This window comes from Corvus cornix, chromosome 2, assembly GCF_000738735.6.
Source record: "Corvus cornix cornix isolate S_Up_H32 chromosome 2, ASM73873v5, whole genome shotgun sequence".
Taxonomy (NCBI): domain Eukaryota; kingdom Metazoa; phylum Chordata; class Aves; order Passeriformes; family Corvidae; genus Corvus; species Corvus cornix.
In genome coordinates this window covers 102,168,367-102,188,805 of record NC_046333.1, presented here as the reverse complement: position 1 = coordinate 102,188,805, position 20,439 = coordinate 102,168,367, and the positions used below count along the sequence as shown (strand labels likewise).

The 20,439-nt window shown below is 38.1% G+C and overlaps 1 protein-coding gene across 1 annotated transcript; it reads left to right on the top strand.

Moving 5' to 3' along the window:
- The first annotated feature begins 4,951 nt into the window (after positions 1-4,951).
- NDUFV2 (NADH:ubiquinone oxidoreductase core subunit V2) lies at positions 4,952-19,778 on the top strand. The gene is made up of 8 exons (XM_010396311.4): positions 4,952-5,120; positions 6,167-6,229; positions 12,129-12,191; positions 12,277-12,393; positions 13,985-14,153; positions 15,340-15,449; positions 16,190-16,266; positions 17,172-19,778. Exons 1-8 carry the CDS (start codon positions 5,079-5,081, stop codon positions 17,263-17,265), a joined length of 735 nt encoding a protein of 244 aa, XP_010394613.1. The 5' UTR covers positions 4,952-5,078; the 3' UTR covers positions 17,266-19,778.
- The last annotated feature ends 661 nt before the right edge of the window (positions 19,779-20,439 follow it).

Genomic DNA, 20,439 nt, shown 5'->3' with positions numbered 1-20,439 from the left:
AGATATAAATAATAAATGAGCTAAATAATGATGGCTAGCTGTACCTAATTATAGTTCTAGTTGCCCTTTTGAATAAAGAAAGTTCAAAGCTGCTGCAAAAAAAGAGGCTGATCCCTTTTCTGAATGGTGTTTGAACTTCACAGATTATTAACATGAGAAAGTGAGGAGATGCCAATGGAAGTCACACCAGCCTGTCACAGCCTCGTTGAAGAGAGAAGCAGTGTCTCTAACACCAGTTTGTTTACACCTAAAAACATTCTTCAGCTAAAATTAATATTTAGCCTGAATACAGAAGCAACGTAAGAATTAAAATTAAATTGTATATATTATTTGGAAGATGTTCTTCCTTACAGTTTTTGCTACCTGACTTGGGAGACTAATTTAGGAAAGTAGCTCTGCAGGCTCTGTAGATATGGAGCACAAGGGCCAGTAAACTCCAGAAGGAGTGCACGTCCCTAGCCTGGGTATTTAAGTGTCTAATGCTAAGTGTGTGAATCTATTTACCTCCTCATCACTCTATTCATTGAGAAGAATTTGTTCCTAGTGCCCTTCCTGTGCTGCAAATCAGAGATTACGAATGCCTGATCACCATGAACTGAATTTGTCTCAGATTAGGAGAAAAACATGGTCCATGGAATAGGATGCCAGGTTGGTGGGCTTGTGTTCTTTTCCAGCTCTTGGTGACTCCTTTGGTGAATTGGGGGTCAGTACACATTTTCCTCACATTTTTCTATCTGTAAAATTAATTCAATAATTCCTAATCACATTCTAAAAGAAATCGTCATCTTTAGATAACAAAATTTTAATTACATACTATGATTATTTCATTCCCAGCACAAATATCTATCTGTATGGGCACATTTAAATTATTACATATTTCTAAATAATCTGAGTAGTATTTAAAACTAGGATTCTTTTTAAACTTTACATACACTTACACTTTCATACATATTATAAAATGTACTTCCACATAAAAGCAAAATTTAAACTGCTGCAGCATATTGAAACAACTGCATTTGTAGAAAGTCCAAATACAATCAAAGGACTTATAAAAGTGTACAATACCTTTGGGCAAATAGTAAACAAAATAATTGAGGGTTGTTTTTATTCCATGTTCCATGTGCCTTCTCATTTTCTTTTCAGTCTCTGTCCTCTTGTAGTTATTTCTCTGAAGAAAATTGTTCTGCAGAAGTGGTTCCATGTACAATCTCTACACTACCCATACAGTCAACTTCAGTTGGAGGAGTTCCTCCTGTGATGCTAATAAATACCCATCCTAACTTTTACAGTTTTCAAGTGTGTTAAACAAGCAGGCACTTCATTGCCTGCTTTGTCTCTACTTTGCTTACAGAAATGGGTCTCAGGTCATACTTTACACTAATTTTGCTCTTAGTACATATCATTTTTTGATTAATTAAATCTAATCTCTCAAAAGGATAACAACACTTTTTCATCTGAAACACTCCTGGGTCTAGAGGTCGGTTTCCTGTACAGTGTTGCAACATGAAGATTGCAACTGAGAATGCTTTGTTTTCCAATGGTTTATGGTCTTAATTATTTAATATGATCTCTTGTGTTTGTCCCCTGTGTTCTTACACTTCCTAAAATAGATCTCTGTACTGGTTAAATATGAACATACTAATGTATAAAATAAAAAAATATTTGGAAAGACCAGAGAGATCTTAACAGCCTTTACTTTTTCTCTTTTACATAGTTGACAGCAGAGCTGATTGAAGGTGTTTTAGTGGGATAAAAAAACGGTGATACCATTTGATAATTTTTAGGCTTTCTCCAGATGACTTGCTTTCAAAAGAATCTCTTCAAATGGCTTGCCAACATTCACAGTCCCCACACTGCAAATTACATACTATTTATATCACTTAATATTAGAGCATGTGCTTGTGGATGCCCCATCCCTGGAGGAGTTCCAGGCCAGGTTGGATGGGGTTCTGAGCAACCTGGCCTAGTGAAAGGTGTTCTTGTTCATTGAAGGGGGATTAGAACTAGATGATCTTTAAGGTCCCTTCAACCCACACCATGCTATGATTCTATGATTCTAAAATAATAAAAATCTAATGTTTTCAAGTATGATTAGTTAAAATTACTTGTACTGCTATGGGGGGAAGTATTACTTTTGAATGTCAGAAAATATACAGTGAATGCCTGTACATGTATATGGATTAAATGTATGTGTTAACAGATTAAAGATTTATGAAAGCTGATTTGTTTATTTTTGTATTTCAAAATGGAGAGCAATGTAACAGGCAGTAAACATCCCTAGTATTATTTCCATTTAAACAAAAGCCTGAAAGCCATTATTTGGCATAATGCATACTAATAAAGAAATCCAGTGACACAGGAAATAAGTATTTGATTTCAAGAATAATTGTCTAGCCTACATTTGCAGAAAATAATAGAATTCTCTATATCCCTTACTTGCCTATGGAATTGGAGCTTGTGTGGCTCCTGGGGACAGGGTGCAAGGTTTCAGAAATAGGTGGTCTGGCCATTTCTCACCTCTACTTGCACTCCTTCCCCAAACAAGTATATCATCCACTGCATTTTCAGACACTTGGCAAAGGAGTAAACACAGGGAGTCTTTTTCTCCTTAAGCTTCCCTTCCTGATGGGTCACACTGGAAGAAGGGTTGTCTGAAATCCCTGGGGTGCATAAAAGACCTCTTAGGTATCACTGGTGGTTTGAGCAGCTGTATGCATGCACACATTTCATGGTGCTACACAAGGTCCTGTGTGGGCAGGACTTTGGCACTTCAGTGCATGGAGTAGGCAGAAAACAAAAAAGCAATGGGCTACCCTGCAGGTCAGTGCAGATACTGGACTCCCATACAAGGCCACACCAGTTTCTCAGTGTTGTCATCTCATAAACAGCCTGATTGTAAACTACAAAATTATTCCCATTTTTTTTCCTTGTCTAGTAACACATTTATGAAGTGCAACTGAAAAACAGATATTGGGCTAACATATGATTAATCAGTTACTGTGATTATACATTTTATGATCTAAAAATGAATGTTTATTAATTTATCTGCACAAGAGCAGTCCCCGAATCTAATCATACATGGCCTCTGCTATTCTTAGACTATACGCCTAGGGCAGATTCTCATCAGGATATAAAAATTTAGCTTACCAATGGACTTTGTGCTTGAACATTGCTGCACCATTATACTTGCTCTGCTTTAAGTGTTTTAAGAATTAATCTCAAGGAAGCATACAAGTAGAGAAATGAGCAAGTGAAGAGTTAATGAAAACAAGTCAATGAAAATATCTGGTAGTGGTGCTTAAACTACAAATGCTGATAGTATCTCAGCATTGAGGAAATTAAGAATAAGGAGCAGGAAGACAACCACTGACTACAGTGAACCCAAATGTAAAGGGCAGTAATCTAACCAGAGAGCTAGTACCACATCCTGCCTGATCCTCAGTGCAAATGAAAAGTATTCTGCTAAAAGGACATTAACTACAAAAACAACTGCCAAGTACATCTGTGCACATATATACGTATCCCTGTAGGTATACATACAATTACCTGAAAGAGTAATAAGTACCCTAAAATGTTCTAATATGTGCAATGCTTCATGTTTTGGGTTTTCTCTAGAGCTATCTGTTGAGATGTACCATGCACTTGTCTCCCCATATACACAGGTTTCTTTACAGGAAACCTTTCTTTTCCAGGTGCACCTACATAGGCATGGCCACGGTGGTTCTCTCTAACCTGGCCTTTTGTCCCAATGAGTGCTCTGATGGATCATTTCATCAGTACAAATTCATAACATAATAATGAAGTCTTTTTAATGAAATTCAGTTTCCTGTAGTGTAGTTAATCCTGCCTTTTTGAATGTTAATACAAAATAAAAGAGGGTCTCTCAACATAAGTAAGCAGATGAAAAAATAAGTTAATGTTTTGGATATAGGAAAACACTGTAAGGAAAGCTGAATTTTTGTCCCACCATGTATTAACTAAAAGTACTTGTTACTCACAGTGTCAGCTAGCAAATCATCAGAGTCCTTGTAAAAGTAAAATATATATGGATAGATTTTCACTGTGAAATTCATTAAATTAATAAGGCTGCCCCACTGAGAGCCAGGGTAGATGAAAGGGTGGGGAGTGCAGGGGAGATTCCTCCTCAGAAAGAAGGAGGATATGGTAAGAGATGTTGGAACATCAGGTGATGCTTTGCCAATCTGAGTACTCATTGCAATAAAAGATTTCATTCTTAGCTGCTATTTGAAAAATGTCGATTTATTTTACAGTGAAAAAAGTACATTTGCACTCCTTATCACAAAAGCTGAATGATCAAGGCTCTACACAAGGATAGACCTGTGAGCCATTTCCTAACAACCAGCAGCATCTAAGGAAGAGCCCTTTACTCACATCTAGCCCAGATAAATTGTGGATGCCCCATTCCCGGCAGCATTCCAGCCAGGCTGGATGGGGCTCTGAGCAGCCTGGTCTAGTGAGAGGTGCCCATGGCAGGGCTTGGAACCAGATGATGTTAAAAGTTCCCTTCCAAGCCAAACCATTCCGTGATTCTATGATCTTCAATTCCAGTGTTTGTACTGTATTAACTGGATTACGGTGTCATACGAGAATGTTTATCAGAGGCCAAAATGACAATGTTTATTGTTTTTCTTGGAGGAGGACAAGACATAGGTGCAAGCACTTCAAACATTAAAACCCCAAACAACAACTGGGTAGGAAGGCAGAAAACACAGGGCTGAAAAGAAACCTCACTGGTTTCCCGTAATTTTCCGCTGTTACAAGCACTTGTTTCCGAAGGAATCTGGTTTTTCCGCGCTGGTGCGTGGCACGAAAGGCTAAAATTCCCCAGGACGCAGACGCTGAGGCCGGGCTCCCCTGCGGCCCGGGGCCGCCCCGGCCGGGAGCCCCGCACCCGCGGCACGGAGCCGCCGCTCCCACAGCGGGCACGCCCCGCGCATGCGCGCTGCGGGTCTCCTTGGCGCTGCGCGGAGGAGGGCGAGCCCAGGCCTCAAGGAGAGGGATCGGGAGAAGGAAAAGCAGCAGGAGCGGGGATCGGCGCTCCCGCCGCCGCCGCCGCCATGCTCCTGTGCGCTGCCCTGCGCGCCGCGGCCGCACGCTCGGTAAGGGCTCCCTGCCCCCGCCGGCCGGGAACCGGAGAGGCCGCGGGAGAGCGGGGAGGCCGCGGCGGGGCGCGGGGAAGGGGGCCTGGGGGAAGGGAGGTGCCAGGAATCCAAACCTGTGCACCACGGACCCACAGTCCCGGCTCCTCTGCAAAGACAGCCTGACCAGCTCAGCCTTTCTAGCAGCAGATCACGCAGTCGCACCTGTAGTGTCACAGGATGGCTGCAGCCTTTCCCTGTCATATGACCTGTGCCATCCCTGGGAGCGTTCAGGGCCAGGTTGCATGGGTCTCTGAGCAGCCTGGTCTAGTGCAAGGTGTCCCCGCCCATGGCAGGGGGTTGGAACGAGATGATCTTTAAGGTCCCTTCCAACCCAAACCATTCTGTGGTTCTGCTTTAAGAAATCTCGAAATTGCTCAAGAATTACGTATAAAAATAAACGTAATTTAATATAAAATTAATTTTAATAGAATTAATACTTACGGTAAAATTATCAAGTCTTAGTAATACCGGCCAGAATCTCGAAATCTTGATCTGTTCTGGCATGTGAGAGAGTACAGAGAATCATTAAACAGAACTTGTGTATGGGTTTGTGTTCTGTTGACACTTCAAGTTTGGGTTTACATTTGTCCTCTTATGCCAGTTCTCAGTGTTTGGTTTGATAAAAGCTGAAGAAGCATGTAAGTGCTTACTGGAGAAGAACTTCAGTAGTAATGGTGGTTTCTGCAAACTTTAAAGCATATAGGATATAAAGTCACAAATTGGGAAATTCTTCATCAAATGTTGGATGAGAATTTGTGTTCAAGGCACTTAAATTAAGCAGTAGCAGAGTTAAATCCTTTAGTTTCTACATTGTTTGGACTGGTCAAGGTGGGAGTCAAGAGATTTGCTCTCCTAAAGAGCCCTTCACAGTCTCTTCTTGACTTATTTTAAATTATTAGTGCTGGCAGTAGAATTAGTGGTTTACAGTTAGAATGGAAATCAGACTGGTTCTGAAAGCAGCCACCAGCAGTATGTGAATTATTAGCACTATATTTTGCGTGCAGGTAAGGCAGATCCGATACTTGCATGGAACGGCAGAGCGGAATGCCAGTGGAGCCTTATTTGTGGTAAGTAATCTGCTTTACTGTAAGGAGGATAGGTCAGAAGAGTTTGACTCTTTTTCAAAGAGTCAAATCTGCCTAAAAGCTTCTGATGGGCAGAATTTTGCTATACAAACCCACTGGCATTTACAAAGAAGAGGTTTTTTTTCAGTAGAGCCTTTTACTAGAATTGTAATGGAGTATCAAAAGGTTTTATTTTAGTTTTTGGCCCTTGTGTTTGTTGCCTTCTATAGTCAAAATTCTCAGTAATTTTTATGTGATTTTAGATGAGACTTTGCTTAAACTTTATTTCATTATAAACCAGTTCTTGTTTCCTTTATTTATTTTAGTTAAGTTTGTAATTGAATCTCGTTAAACTTTTTGCAGGTGCAGTTTCTTGATTTCTGAAATTTGCTGCAGAATTACCCTTGGGCTCAGGTTCTAGCTGTGTTTACAGGAGTTGGAAAGTACAGTTCTTGTTCATGTTCTGTGTGATACAGCATGTCGTACAGTGACTTATAATTGAGGCCATTAGGCACTGTCATGAAAGGTATAAACAGTAGCAGTGATTGCAGAAAGTAAAAAGCCCTTGAATTTAAGTGTGTGAAGCAGCTGTGTTGTCTGTCTGTCTCTGAAGACAACCTGAAGCATCTCAAGAGAGTGTGTATTTTGTCCCATTCTGCTCCATACAGAGCTTTAGCTGGTCTGCAGTTTAACAGCTGAATAATTTGGCATTTTCCCAACCCTTGGTAAAAATCAGCCCTTGACGAGAGAGTTGACCACTGTTGAAAACAGGTGCTCAGGATTTTTGGACACGTTGTTGTTGTCCTTGCCTTTCTGCAGCTGTCTCTACAGCTTTAATCATAAAATGAAGTTAATCAGATCACGGTATATGCTTTGAATACTTTTCCAGAAATCTGAGCAGGAATTGGTGATTTACAGGGTGAGAGCTGGTGTTCAAGGAATAGAGGAAATGGTGTAGTCTGGCAATTTAGGAAACTTCAAGTGTAGTTGGAGGTTGGTGAAGACAGGCAAAAGGTGTCTTTGGCACCCTAATGATTGTTGATGTCTGAAAAATAAAGCTAGATAGCTTTGTAGGTTCTCCAGGCATTTTTCAAGATTTATGTAATTTTGTCAATTATTTGCTGCAGGGAGGAGCCTGATAACAGAGAAAGGGAAGTAGAAAAGTTGAGTGTTTTGTAGATGTTTATTTAGTAGCATTATTGATGACAATTATCCCGCAGCAGAATTTTTGCTAGAGGAGCACAGGAACTTGGTTCTGTGGGGGGTTGGTTTTTTCTTGTTTTTTTTTTTTCTCAGTTGTTTTTTAACAGGGTAATATTTGTTCTTCCCTGAAGTAAAGGTAATGGGAAGAAGACAGTTGGATGTCACTGTATGTGTGTGTAATTGTTTGCCCTAACTAAATTTCAGATGTTACTTAAAGTGGCAAATTTCAGGGGAAACCTGTGCTGCTGGTTTGAGATGAAGGCATTATTTTAATCAACACCAGATGTTCATATACAATCAGCAAATGGGACTTCCCCTGGATTTCTCTAGAGGAATAAAAAATTTTTAAAGTCTTTTTTTTTTAATATTACAAGCAGAGGAAGTGTCAAAAGTTTGTTTAAAAACTGCTTGTGGAGGAATAATGGACTTACCACACAGTAACTCTAACCTGTTGTGATGGTCCTCTTTTTATGTCAGTTTACACACTAAAGTCTTGGGTTTGTTTTACAAAGCTTACTGCTGCTTCTTCTTGCACTTTTCATGTATAAAATCTGTATGTGAGCAAGGGAAATGCATGCAGTGTATTTGTGCTGTAACAGCAGGGGACAGGCTAGCAAGGGACTAGTTGTCATAAAATCCAGTATTAAAAGGCATTTCTATTCGCATGCCTATGCTTCCCTTTGCAAACATGTTACATGTTAGCAGAAACACACAGAGGTAAGAGACCTTCTACTGAAATGCCTTTGTATTCTGAAATACCCAGAAAGAGCCTTTCTCCCAGCCATTAAATTCAACCAGGTGCCAGCACAGGCACCTACATCGCACTTCCAGTGAGAGGATGCCAACTACAAAATCAGATAGATTGCTTGCCTGTAGGAATGTAAGAGCAATGCTCCAAATCTGTAATTTCTCATGACTAGAGAAGGCCCGATTCCAGAGACATTTATTATGATTACCTTTCTTCATTGAAACATGGTTTCTCTATACTTGACTTTCACCTGGTTTTAGCCTTCTTAACAGCTAAAACGTAGCTCTTTTAGTTTGTTGTTTTCAATACATGGACCGAGTTTCCTTAACACATCAACAGCCCTGATGGGGGCTTTGTCGTAGGGCTGCACAGGGGGTTCAGCACAAAAGGTTAAAGAATTGCTGTATTCATGTTTTAGTTACTGTTTTAGTGAAGTTGGTCAGTGAAATACTTGGGTTTGAGCCCATTTCCACCATTCTTAAAGTAAGAGGGGTTTATGTCTTGAGTTCTGTTGGAGTAGTGAATGTAGGGTACTTTCCCTTTAGAGGAGGAGTAATACTTTTTTTTTCAGTGCTGATTTGATACGGATTCTGAGCAGGTTCTTGCCCTAAATATCTCCCCTGCAGACCACCCAATTCTCTCATTTTGGTTTATGGTGCTTTGGACTGGTGTTTACCATAGGGCATAGGTCAAGTTTCAGGTCAACTTCTTTGCAGTATACATGGAAACTAAATTATTCTAATTATTCTGTTTTAATTCTTGAGTGCCCTTTAATAATTTTCTGTGTCAAGAAAGATAGATGATTATATCACTGGGAAAAAAGAAATAATAAAATGGCCCAGGCTGGTATAGCAAAAAGAATGTGAGGTGACCATTCAGTAGCCTTAGTGCCTTCCATGAGAGTGCACTGGCATCTGGGAGTGCCTTCCATGGGAGTGCACAAAGGCTTGGGTAGCCTTTGCAGTGAAGGTGTTCCCACTTAAATAGGCTCTCTTCTGCAGTAGAAATGTGATACAGTCAATGTATGAACAGAATGAAAACTTCAGGTAAGACTTTGGGAAATTGAGGAGCATGAGAAGAGACTTGGAAAAATGCATGGATAGTGTTCGACCTTCCTTTTCAACAAATTTCTGTAGTTGGTAAAGACTTAATTGTCTTAGTTTGTGTATGGAGGAAGTCTTAATGTATTAGTTTCTTTTCATGAGCATATGAGAAAAGAATGGGACTGTTAGAGAAGAGAAGGCTTGGATCTTATCAATGTCTACAAATACCTGAGGGGAGGGTGCAAAGAGAACAGAGCCAGGCTCATTTCAGTGGTGCCCAGTGACAGGACCAGAGGCAATGGCCTCAGAGAACATCAGGAAACACTTTTTCACTGTGAGGGTGACAGAGCACTGGCACAGGTTGCCCAAAGAGATTGTGGAGTCTCCATTATTGGATATATTCAGAAGAAGCCATCTGGACACAGTCCTGGGCAAGCAGCTCTGGGAGTCCCTGCTTGAACAGGGGTGTTTGACCCAGATGACTTCCAGAGGTCCCTTCCAGCTTCAACCGCTCTGTGATCTAACATAGTACTCTTTCCAATACTGTGTCCTTATTTCTGATCTTGCTCTCCAGAATCTGTATCCTGAGAAACCATGGAAATGCAGCTGTGTCATTTAGGAGCATGTCAGTGCATGCAAGTCTCAGATAAGTGGCACATTGTCAGACAAATGTAAGACTAGGGAACAAATGATAAATTCCTAACTGCTCAGGAGTCCTAGAACTGTGTAAGCTCTTGATGAAAACTATCAAACTCTCCATGGCACAGAATTAGATGAAGCCATTTCAGGAAAATGGAAAATATAAAAGGTGGCACAATCTTATTTATTGCTCACCTCTGCTGTAGCCTTTACAACATATTGTGAAACCTTGCTACAGCTGCATCTATATCTTCCAATATAAAGTCTTTATTATCCCTCTTCACATGTAGGGCATTTAAGGATATCAGCTGGGAGATGATACATTGAAAAGAACTGCTGCTCTAGAAAAAGAGGGAGATATGAATAAATCAAATACATTTATTTGCAAAAGAAATTGAGATGAAGGACAATTGTTAACTGTCAAGTAGCTACAGAAGACAAAATAATAGCAAAATAGGCATGCAGACTTGAGAAGGAAAAGCTAAGTTATGGAAATACTTATCATGAATTGTGGAATTGATCTGTGGAGCTAAGACATGTAAAGGTCTGTAGGGAAAAAAATAATAAAAGTTGTACAGTATTTCCAATCAGTTTTTCCTCCATCAGCCTCTTTTTGAGAGCTTTCATTAAAATTGGTAGAAAACCAAGACTACATATGAGTCATCAAATCCTTTATCTGGAAGGGTCAGTCTAAAATAATGGGAATTGTGTTCCTAAAAGCCCTTTTATGTTATTTTGTAAATCACACAATTAGCAAGATATTAACACTTAATAAAATATTAGCATGTTAAAAGGGAATCAGTCATCTTTCTGTAATTCCTGTTCTTATAGGAGAGTCGTCCTTGGTGGAGAAGCATTTATCACCTGTAGTTTTATATTGGCCTTGAAACTGTGGTGAGGGCATAATGCTTTCAAATTGATGGTGGCAGTCATATTATCTGCTTTGGGATATAGATGGGATAAGCAAAGGTAATCCCTGGACAGACCAACAGATGTAATTGAAGTATTTGCCCTTGCAATATTTCCATATTAAAATGTCTAAATCCAAGAATAGCTATGGACCACACGTGTTCTAAGTTCTTCGCTGATGATAACACAATTCAGTATGCAAGTGTCTTGCAATGTTAAGGTTTTTCATGAAATCCTTTGCTACTTAGTAAGAAGAGTGTAGTGTGGTAACTGCAAAATCACCCTCAGTTAAGGCAGGAAATGATCAAAGTCAAACTCAGTGGAGGAGGCTGCTTTGTTCTAAATACACTTTTAAAGCTTTTATTGTTAGCTAGTTATGGATTACTTTTAACATCAAGCCTCAAATATAGCTTGTACTTTCTCACAAACTTTCCATTTAATTTGAAACTTTCTCAATTTGAAAACTATATAAAGTTGGGAATTAAACTTAATTATAGGTATTTAAAGGAAACCAAAATGAGCTGCTTAGAGACAGCTAAAAACTTTGTGCAGAAACATTTTCTGGTGGAAAAGTATTTTCATCAGAACTAAGATTTTATTATAGGAAAATGTTACTTTTTTCAAGACCTCCAAATTTGTATTTTCTGAAGATAGAAGAACTAATTTAAATTTGATGTTTCCCTAGAAGACCACCTTAAAAATAAGTTGTTAGAATACTTTATTTTGGAAATACTAATTCAAAATTCTGCTTCTTCCATTTTGATTCAGATTTGTATATAAAATGAAAATGTTGAAATCCATTACAAATCAAAATAATACGTTAAAATAGATCAAGAACGTGTTTGAATGTGCAAATGTTTTAATTCTATAGCAAACTTCTTGATGAATTCTGAAGTTTTTTTAAAATCAATGTTTCATGGTAAAAGGCAAAATGGACTGTTGTTTCAGTCTCTTGTTTATTAAGGTATTAACCAGAGTGGTTTTACTCTCCCTATTGTACATTTGAACATAACTGTCAAACTGTATTAACAGTGTTAAAAATATGTATTTAGATAACAACACCATACATTTTCCCAGTATATAATTTCATGTATTTCTCCATAAAGCCTTTTTTAATAGAAAGTAACAGGAATAGGTAATGATTTTTAAGAGTAATGAAATAATTATCAATATTTTTGATAGCTTTCCCAAATATATTTAATCACTTTAGTACTATGAAATTTTTATCTGGAATGTATCGCTTTTATTCCAGCAGCTCAGTTGTAACTGTCTATTGAGAGGTATTTTACAACAGTAAATGTGTCCTGAATAATTTCCCAACAACCAATTTTTACACATTTTTCTTCTTCTTTTCCTGAAGCATAGAGATAGTCCTGAAAACAATCCAGATACTCCATTTGAGTTCACACCTGAAAACCTAAAGGTATGCAGACAAAAAAAAATTTTCAATACACAGACTTTGTCTTTAGATGAGTACTGATTTGTTTTCCTTCTTTCCCTTTAAAAAGCGAATAGAAGCGATCATAAACAACTACCCAGAGGGACACAAGTCTGCAGCTGTCATGGCAGTACTGGATTTGGCCCAAAGACAGCATGGATGGCTGCCCATATCAGCTATGAACAAGGTATTTAGAACTTAATTATCCTTCAAGCATAATTTTACTGTTTTCTTTCAATATCTTACTAGAGTATTAGCATTAATTAATCAAAGCTTACTAACGTGGGAATTTACATGTGGCACTGTATTGTGAGAATTCCCTATGAGACTACATTTTTAAAAATTAAAGGGAAAACTAATGCAGAAAACTCGGGGCTCTGTTTACATAATACTAGCCCATTGCTTGAAACTACAGACAGAACAACACAAAAATTAAATAAAACCTGTTCAGATAGGCTCTTCTCCCAGAATGATTCTAAAATTAGGAACAGAAACTTGATTTTGTTTACTGCTGAATTTGGGAAAATAAAAAAAAGAAGGTAATGTCAGTGGAGTTTTCTTCCTTCTAGATTAATGTCACATCACATAATGCCTGGATTATACTTAATCTCTAGGCCTGTAAGGACTCTGCAGAGCAGTGTTAGTGTAGTGATGTCAGGAGTGTTGGGTAACACCTCACAGCCAACACCTGAAGACTTGTCAGGTTAATTATTAAAATTGTTACAAAATAAGCAGGCAAACAACCACACTGCTTCAAAGTGAGAGGCTGCAGGACAGTAACCAAATACCAAGAAATAAAAAAATCTGGTTTGTATTCATATGAATAAATCTGTTGTACTTTGTGTTACAATCTGGCATATCATCAATTTTAAAGTCTGTAGTTTTAAATTCAACTAAAGGTGAGGAATGGGAGCGTTAGAGAAATTACTGAAGGAGTTAAATGAGCATTTAAAGAAGGCAACTTAGGTCTCCTAGTTTGTACAGCATAACATAAAGCCACAAAGCTCCTTTAATGCTTTCAGTGTATTTTTGTTTATTTAAGTTTCATGTTAATATTATGTTTAAAATGATCTTAAGGCTTTTAAGTGAACAAATATTTTCCATGATTTGTTATTTGCCTGCTATAGAAACTGGAACATAAAACAGTTACACTATTGAAACCAGAGCCAGTTCTCAACGTGAGCAGTTTGCCAAGGTTCCAGGTTAATGAGGTCAGGGATACTTGCACCAGAGCTGGCTCCTTGCAGATCATGCTTCACTCCCTACTTACTAGCCGTGACAGGAATCCGCAGATGTAGCCCTGGTGCGTCACAGAACCTGAGGGAGACCTGCTCTATATGAATTAGATGAGCATAGTACCACCTTACAAGTATTCCTTACCAAAAGGCTTACATGGATTAGTGTGGGCAGGCTCATACGGGTTTGTTCATTCACGCAGCCCAAGTGCAGTGTGAGCTGGAGCTGAGGAGGAAAGCCCAAACCCAGCTGACTCCTCGCATCCCCTTGTGTCTGCCAGTAGATGCTGCAGGGGAGCTGACTCGCTCCTCGCCATGCTGATCCATTAGTGGAGTTTGTGCTCGAGCAGGGTGACGCCAGTCAGAGTAACTCAGGTGTCCGGTCTTGGCACTTGGAATATGTTTGTGCTTTGATACCCACCCCCACCCTCTTATTTATCTGTCACTGCAAATAGGACAGGTGACTTTACTGAAATGGTTTGCTAAATGCCTTTACTGCTGCCCTCTGAGAACTCAATATAGCATGTTTTGTCCTTGTCACAGGTTGCTGAAGTTTTAGAAATGCCTCCCATGAGAGTCTATGAAGTAGCAACCTTCTACACCATGTACAATCGCAAACCTGTTGGGAAATACCACATTCAGGTCTGTACCACCACGCCGTGCATGCTGCGAGACTCTGACAGCATTTTAGAAGCCATTAAGAAGAAACTTGGTATGACACAAATTTGTAATATACTTTTTGTATTTTCTTTTTACCTTTGTTTAATGATACTGAAGTAAAATTCTTCATATGGTGGAAGAAACTAGCCTTGTTCGACTTCGTAAGGTTCACATGGGCCCACCTCTTTAGCCTGTCAAGGTCCCTCTGGATAACATGATGTTAACATCATTTATGAATTCTCAATGGAAGAGTCAATTGAGAATGGTTCATGGGATGTAACACTCAGGGTTTTGTGTGTGAGTTGGGGTTTTTTTCCTCCTTTTTGGGTGGTTATGGGGAGAAGAGAGGGTAAGATCAGCAACTAACAACTCTTCCCCTTCTATGAAAAGCTGTGTTAACTTTTTCTAAGAACCAGTGGTAAGAGCTGCAGAACAGCTGCCTATTATCTGTCATTTCTTATATTCTGTTGTCTGAAAAAGGCATATTTAGATGCAAGGTCTTGTTACTGCAAAGATAACTTAATTTCAACTGAAACTCTCAGCTTGAGAAATAAAACAGTAAGGATGATTCTGTAGTTTTTACCGAGACAGGCCTTACAACTTTCATTACTTCCCACCCCTTCCTGCTAATAAATGGAGGAAGACTGCTTTTCAGCATTCTGCCTTCCATGGAGTATTTTGTAGAGGTCAGACTCTGAGATGTTACTTGGACTAATCTGCCTCTGGGGAAGGTCTGTATCTAGCAGTAGAGCAGTTACATGCCATGGATGCTATGTATACAGTTCAGTAAATCATCCTTTGTGTATAAACTTGGAAGTTGTTTATGAATTTGTAGCTAACAATGCTTGGATCTTAGTTAATTTCAGAATACTCAACCCTGTATATTAATGGCTTTTCTATCAGCACATGAAAGCTATGTTTCCCTATTTTTCCATTTAATTGTGTTGATTACTAAAAGTGTTCTTGAGTAGATCTGTTGTGTTGCTTAGGATTGTCATTTCGTGGTTATTTTTTAATGAATCATACCTGTAAACAAAGTCTCAAAAATGTATCCAAAAATTGACTTAATGGTTTATTAGAACCTTCTGTTTAATGGAAACATTTTGGACTCATTTAAGGGGGTTTAACTTTGCAAATGCTTTTAAGGCCAAAATACAGTGTCCTTGGGGTACTTAAGAGTCATGCTTTATTACTCTTGTTCATAACCATTACTGAGCCTAATTAATTTATTGGTTTAGGTATTAAAGTTGGGGAAACAACACCTGATAAGCTCTTCACACTGATAGAAGTGGAATGTTTAGGTGCTTGTGTAAATGCACCAATGGTACAAATAAATGACAATTACTATGTAAGTACTATATTCCCTCTTAAAATACTAAGCTTCTTTGCTGGCTTACCTGTGTTTTCCATCTGTTCCAAATTCTGAAGTTGTGGTCAGTTTTCTAATTCCTGTCAGCAGGGACAACTTATTATTTACACCATCTCTTAGTTTCTTGGCCTCTTCCTAGAACACTTCATTTGTATCAGGTGTATCAGTGTATTTTTCACTTCACTTACTGTCTTGATTATACAAGAAGAGTGATGCATTTTTGTGATTGTGGTCTGCCCATAAATCTGGAATTTTTAATAGGTATTTGATAAGCTTTTGAAAGCACTTTAAAGCAGTCTGTTGGAAAGTATGGACTAATTTAAGAAGTGCTGCCTTGAACTGTACCCAAAATTTTTTTGTTGCAGCCGACACCATTCTGCAGTATGTGTCATGGCATGTGTGTAGTGGGTGGGCAGAGATCCAGCTCCCTAATACCAGGAAGCTGAAAACACATCCTTGTACATGGCCTGCATCAACATTGTTTGTTTTAACATAATTTCTGCAACTACACATGAAACAAAAATCTCAACATTAAAATGACAGTAGACTTTTCAATTTTCCTCATTCTTTAAGCCAGTATGTGTGTTAATGGATAGGATCAAAGTTACCAGTGATAGGGTCACACTGAAGAGTCACTGATTTGATAAATTTGAAGTGCTGCAGTTAGCGTAACTGATAACTCTTTCAGTTTTGTCAATGATTTAATTTTTCTTTTACAGGAAGATTTGACACCCAAAGACATTGAAGACATAATTGATGAGCTTAAGGCGGGAAAAGTTCCCAAACCAGGCCCAAGGTATGCTATATTTATAATATAGTATGTAATACCCTGTATTTATAAACTATATATATTATATTGGTCACCTACACGAACGATGCTGCTTTTGAGAAACTAAATTACTTTTCCAGTGATTTGAGTTCACAGCCTACCACTAAAAAGCATTAATTAATTTACTGAACAGAAGTGCATGCATTCAAAGCCAAAACAAACTGGAAAGAACTGAGAATTTGCATGTTCTTAATGACTGACCAGAGGAGCATGAAATGTGAAAACATGAATTCTGATTTGTCTTAGTACTTAATAGGTGAATGACGTCACCTGTTGGAATTTTTGTCTAGATCATTTAAACCAACAAGTTCCTGTTGGTTGGTTGGTTTGTTGGTTGTGTTTTTTCTGATTTCTGACAAAAACCAGAGATTGTAAGTTTGTGAGAGGGTTGTTATTGCTGAACTTTTCTTACCTGTTATTTCCCACTGTTCTTTGTTAGCCCGCCTAAGCTTGTGTCAATGGGGAAATTAATTTGATTTGGGTGTTACCTATTCCTATTGTTTCTATAAAGATGTTTTGAATACAAGAACAATAATCTTAAAATGGTTATACTTTCAAAAAAACACAGGGAAGCATCTGTAAAAAACTATGATTGATGAAATTTGATGCTGCCTGGCCAACCTATAAATGAATATAAAAGAAAACAAGTACTCCTAGCTTGCTTTTCAGTTATGAAATTACTTGTCACTACTTGAATTTGGAATCCTTTCACTTTAACAGCTCCATCACACTTTTTTTGAAGGTTGAATGGGAAGAACAAAAACCAGTGGCTTCAGCCTTAAGTCAGATTGGTACTGTCTTCTATCCAATGATTAAGCAGAATCTGAGGTTTTATCAATACAGCAATGGATAAAACTGCTTTCATTTTTCAGGAGTGGACGTTTTTCTTGTGAGCCAGCTGGTGGCCTTACTTCTCTGACTGAACCACCCAAAGGACCAGGTTTTGGAGTTCGAGATGACCTCTAAGGATTTTTGTAATATAAGATGAACTGTCTGAAAAGAATAAAGTATCTTCAATCTCAGTAAAATTACATACATTCTAATGTTTTGGTTTTTTTAAAAAAAGTAACAACAATTAGACTATCCAGCTTACTGTGGTTTTAACTACAGCACAGTTTAATCATAATTCCAGATTTTAAGAAAAGTGGTTCTGTAGACTGTGTAAGGTGACTCCCTGAAAGAATCCGTAAAAGTTGCGTCTTTGATCTGTCATTGAAAATTCTTTCAGCTTCTTCTGAAGCTCTTTGAGGAAGCAACAAACTCAATAAATTACACATCTGGCAAATGTACAAGGAACCAAACTGAAAGATTATCTGACAAACTTTATCATGTTACTTTTATTGGCAGCTTATAAGCAAACAAACAAAGGTTATCTCAGCCATGTTGAGTAAAAAATCTCGTAGGTTCAGTAAGAACTGGTTCTTCTTAAGTTTAATTCTTCATAGTGTTACTCAGTGGTCAGGAAAAATGTAAAGCCCCAAACAGCAGTAGTATTCTACTAAAAGAATGAATAGCAACAAAAACCAACTTCCTGTGCAAGTTTATTTAGTACAGACAAGGTATGGAGTTGGGGGAAGACAGAATACACCAGAACAGTTCAACATGTCCCTAAGGGTAATAATACCTGACACTGGATCTTTGATTCACAGATCCTTCTTTGACCTTACTGCTGTGTACCAGCTACTTTCAAGAACTAATCTGTGTGAAAATGAGGAATTTCTTTCAATGTAAAAAAGCTGAAGATAGTTTTTTTTAAAAATTGACTGCATCTTGACACTTAATACCTATGCTTATAAAACTGAGCAAATGCTTTAGTTATACAGACATACATTTCCATGTAAATTAGGAAATGTGGACACATCAGTCACCTGAGACCATATTGTGTCTGTCTCTTCTAAAATCTGCATGGAACTTACATTTTTATTACAACTGAGATAGATGGATCTTAATTGCATAATTTATAATTTTATTCTAGATTATATTTCGTTTGTTTTGATAGTCTGATTAATAGTTCCTCACCAAACTATCCGCCCTCTTTCGAGTTAAATTCTATTTTTACAAATTACCTGCATAATGGCTATCTCATGTAGTCTGTTCATGTGCCACCTTTATTTCAATAGGCTCTGTGAAGTTCCTTCACATACCGTTAAAAAAGCGGTATTACTGTTGGTAGTTCTGGGAACATAATATATCTGCAAATCATTTGTTTGAAAAACTTGCTATGTTACTATATTTATAAAATGAAATAATTGAATTGCATACAAAGGGAAAAGTAAATTCAATAAATACGTACAACTCCTGAGCGAAGCAGTTTCCAAACGAGCATGAAAAAAAACCCTTGTGTAGAAGTAGTATAGAACCTAGTGCACAGGAGAAAACAGTACATGGGTTGAAATCTTATCTGTCATTTAAAGTTCCTGAATGCTTTTCTGAAAGGTCACTCCATGTTTGTAATAGCCACAGGCCTTGTAGCAGGCCAGGCATCTGGCACTATGTGGCACTTCTCTAGAGACATGAAATGAGGCAGATGGCATATCACATCTCGATGCAAAGACAGACTCAGTATCCCAGTCTGACTGAGCTGTTTGTTCAGTTATAACAACAAAGCTGTTCTGGTTCATACAGCCTTACCTTATTCTAACCTGGTGTGAAAGGAGGCAACTGGTTTTAAGTGTATGTTGAATACAAGTGAGGATGTTGCATGCATTGTGGAGCTATTCTGTGCTACAGTTATTCATGGTTTTGTATGTAACTGAAATCCCTTGGGATTGCATAATGGTGTTGAAGGGAAACATAGTTTTGGACCTGCCGAGCTTGACACTTCCAAGTATGCAAAAACAAAGCTCTAGAATGTCAGATTCTGCCCATTTGTAAAGCCAGACAAAATTTGTGGCCTTATCCCACTTTTCTCCCCAATTCATTCCATCTGCACATGACAATTTCAATGTCTGTCTCATGAGCAGAACGTGGACCTCAAGTTTCCCATTGATTGGAGACTGTTTGTGATGTTCCACAGACAAGCTGTCAGTCATTTTGGTGCAACATGTAAGAGTCTGCCAATCCCTTGACTAGAATAGGGTAATTTACATTATCCCAACTGCATGGCACAAATCTGATACATCACTCTTTAAATTGAATATTGTAGGGCAGCTACAGGACTGAAATAATTGAAGAGAAATAAGAAAATAACCATTACTCTTCTCTTTCATGTTACCCACTTCATTCATCAATTATATGAGGCTTTATGGTCTGGTTTCTCCTCAGAAAAGTTTGGGCAATCATATTAAGATAAATGGTTAAAAAAAATTCACATCTTGCATTATTTCCGGTTTTGTTGAAATTTGAACATTTCAAACATCTCAACTAGAAATACATATTCTGCATTATTTGTAGCTGTTTACTATATACAATAAATTATTTTCACAGTGGTAACTGTACACAGGATTGTGATGAGAATTAAAAAGGTCATCATTATGAAAGAGTTCCAGAAGTGCAAGAATTCTGTTCTGTGCAAGAGTTCTCTTTTCTCTGTTTTTGAATAGCTGTAGATAATGTCTTGTGCTTGCTTTTACTAGTAGTAAAAAAAAGCGTATTTTACTACTAGTAGGACATTTTTGGTAACAAACATTAACATGCCATAATTTTCATTATCCTCAATAGCAGAGGGTCACTAATATTAATTCTAGGCAGTAGCACTAACCTGTCAAATAATTACACACTTGTAATTCTGCAGTTTCAATCGACCGGTTAATATCCTGGGTTGTAAGAGTACTGGGTGGTGAGTTAAGCAAAAAATGAGTCAGCTACAGCAACAGTCAACACATTCCTGAAACTGGTACTGTAACACCAACAGAAGTGATTCTGTGTTGTCAGTGGTCTTTTTTGCCTCTCCTTCAATGAGGGAAAAATTAAAGAACTCACATACTATATTAGTTCTCTAAAAGTGGAGGATAAAGAAGTAAAAGCAACAGGGGAGAGGGGAAAAAAAAAAGACTACCTTGAGAAGATTTTAAAATAGGGAGTCTTGAGAAAGGAAATGTGATTGAGGACACAGAAGCAGAAGAAATCCAAAGAATCCACTGGACTGCGAGAGTGGGAGGAGATGGTTCTTTCCTTTGGTGAAGACAGAAGGAAGTGTGG

Coding starts and splice junctions, on each gene's coding strand:
- NDUFV2 (XM_010396311.4), top strand. CDS start 5,079: ATGCTCCTGTGCGCTGCCCTGCGCGCCGCGGCCGCACGCTCG. Junction 6,230..12,128: donor CCAGTGGAGCCTTATTTGTG/GTAAGTAATCTG, acceptor CTTTTCCTGAAG/CATAGAGATAGTCCTGAAAA. Junction 12,394..13,984: donor CCATATCAGCTATGAACAAG/GTATTTAGAACT, acceptor TCCTTGTCACAG/GTTGCTGAAGTTTTAGAAAT.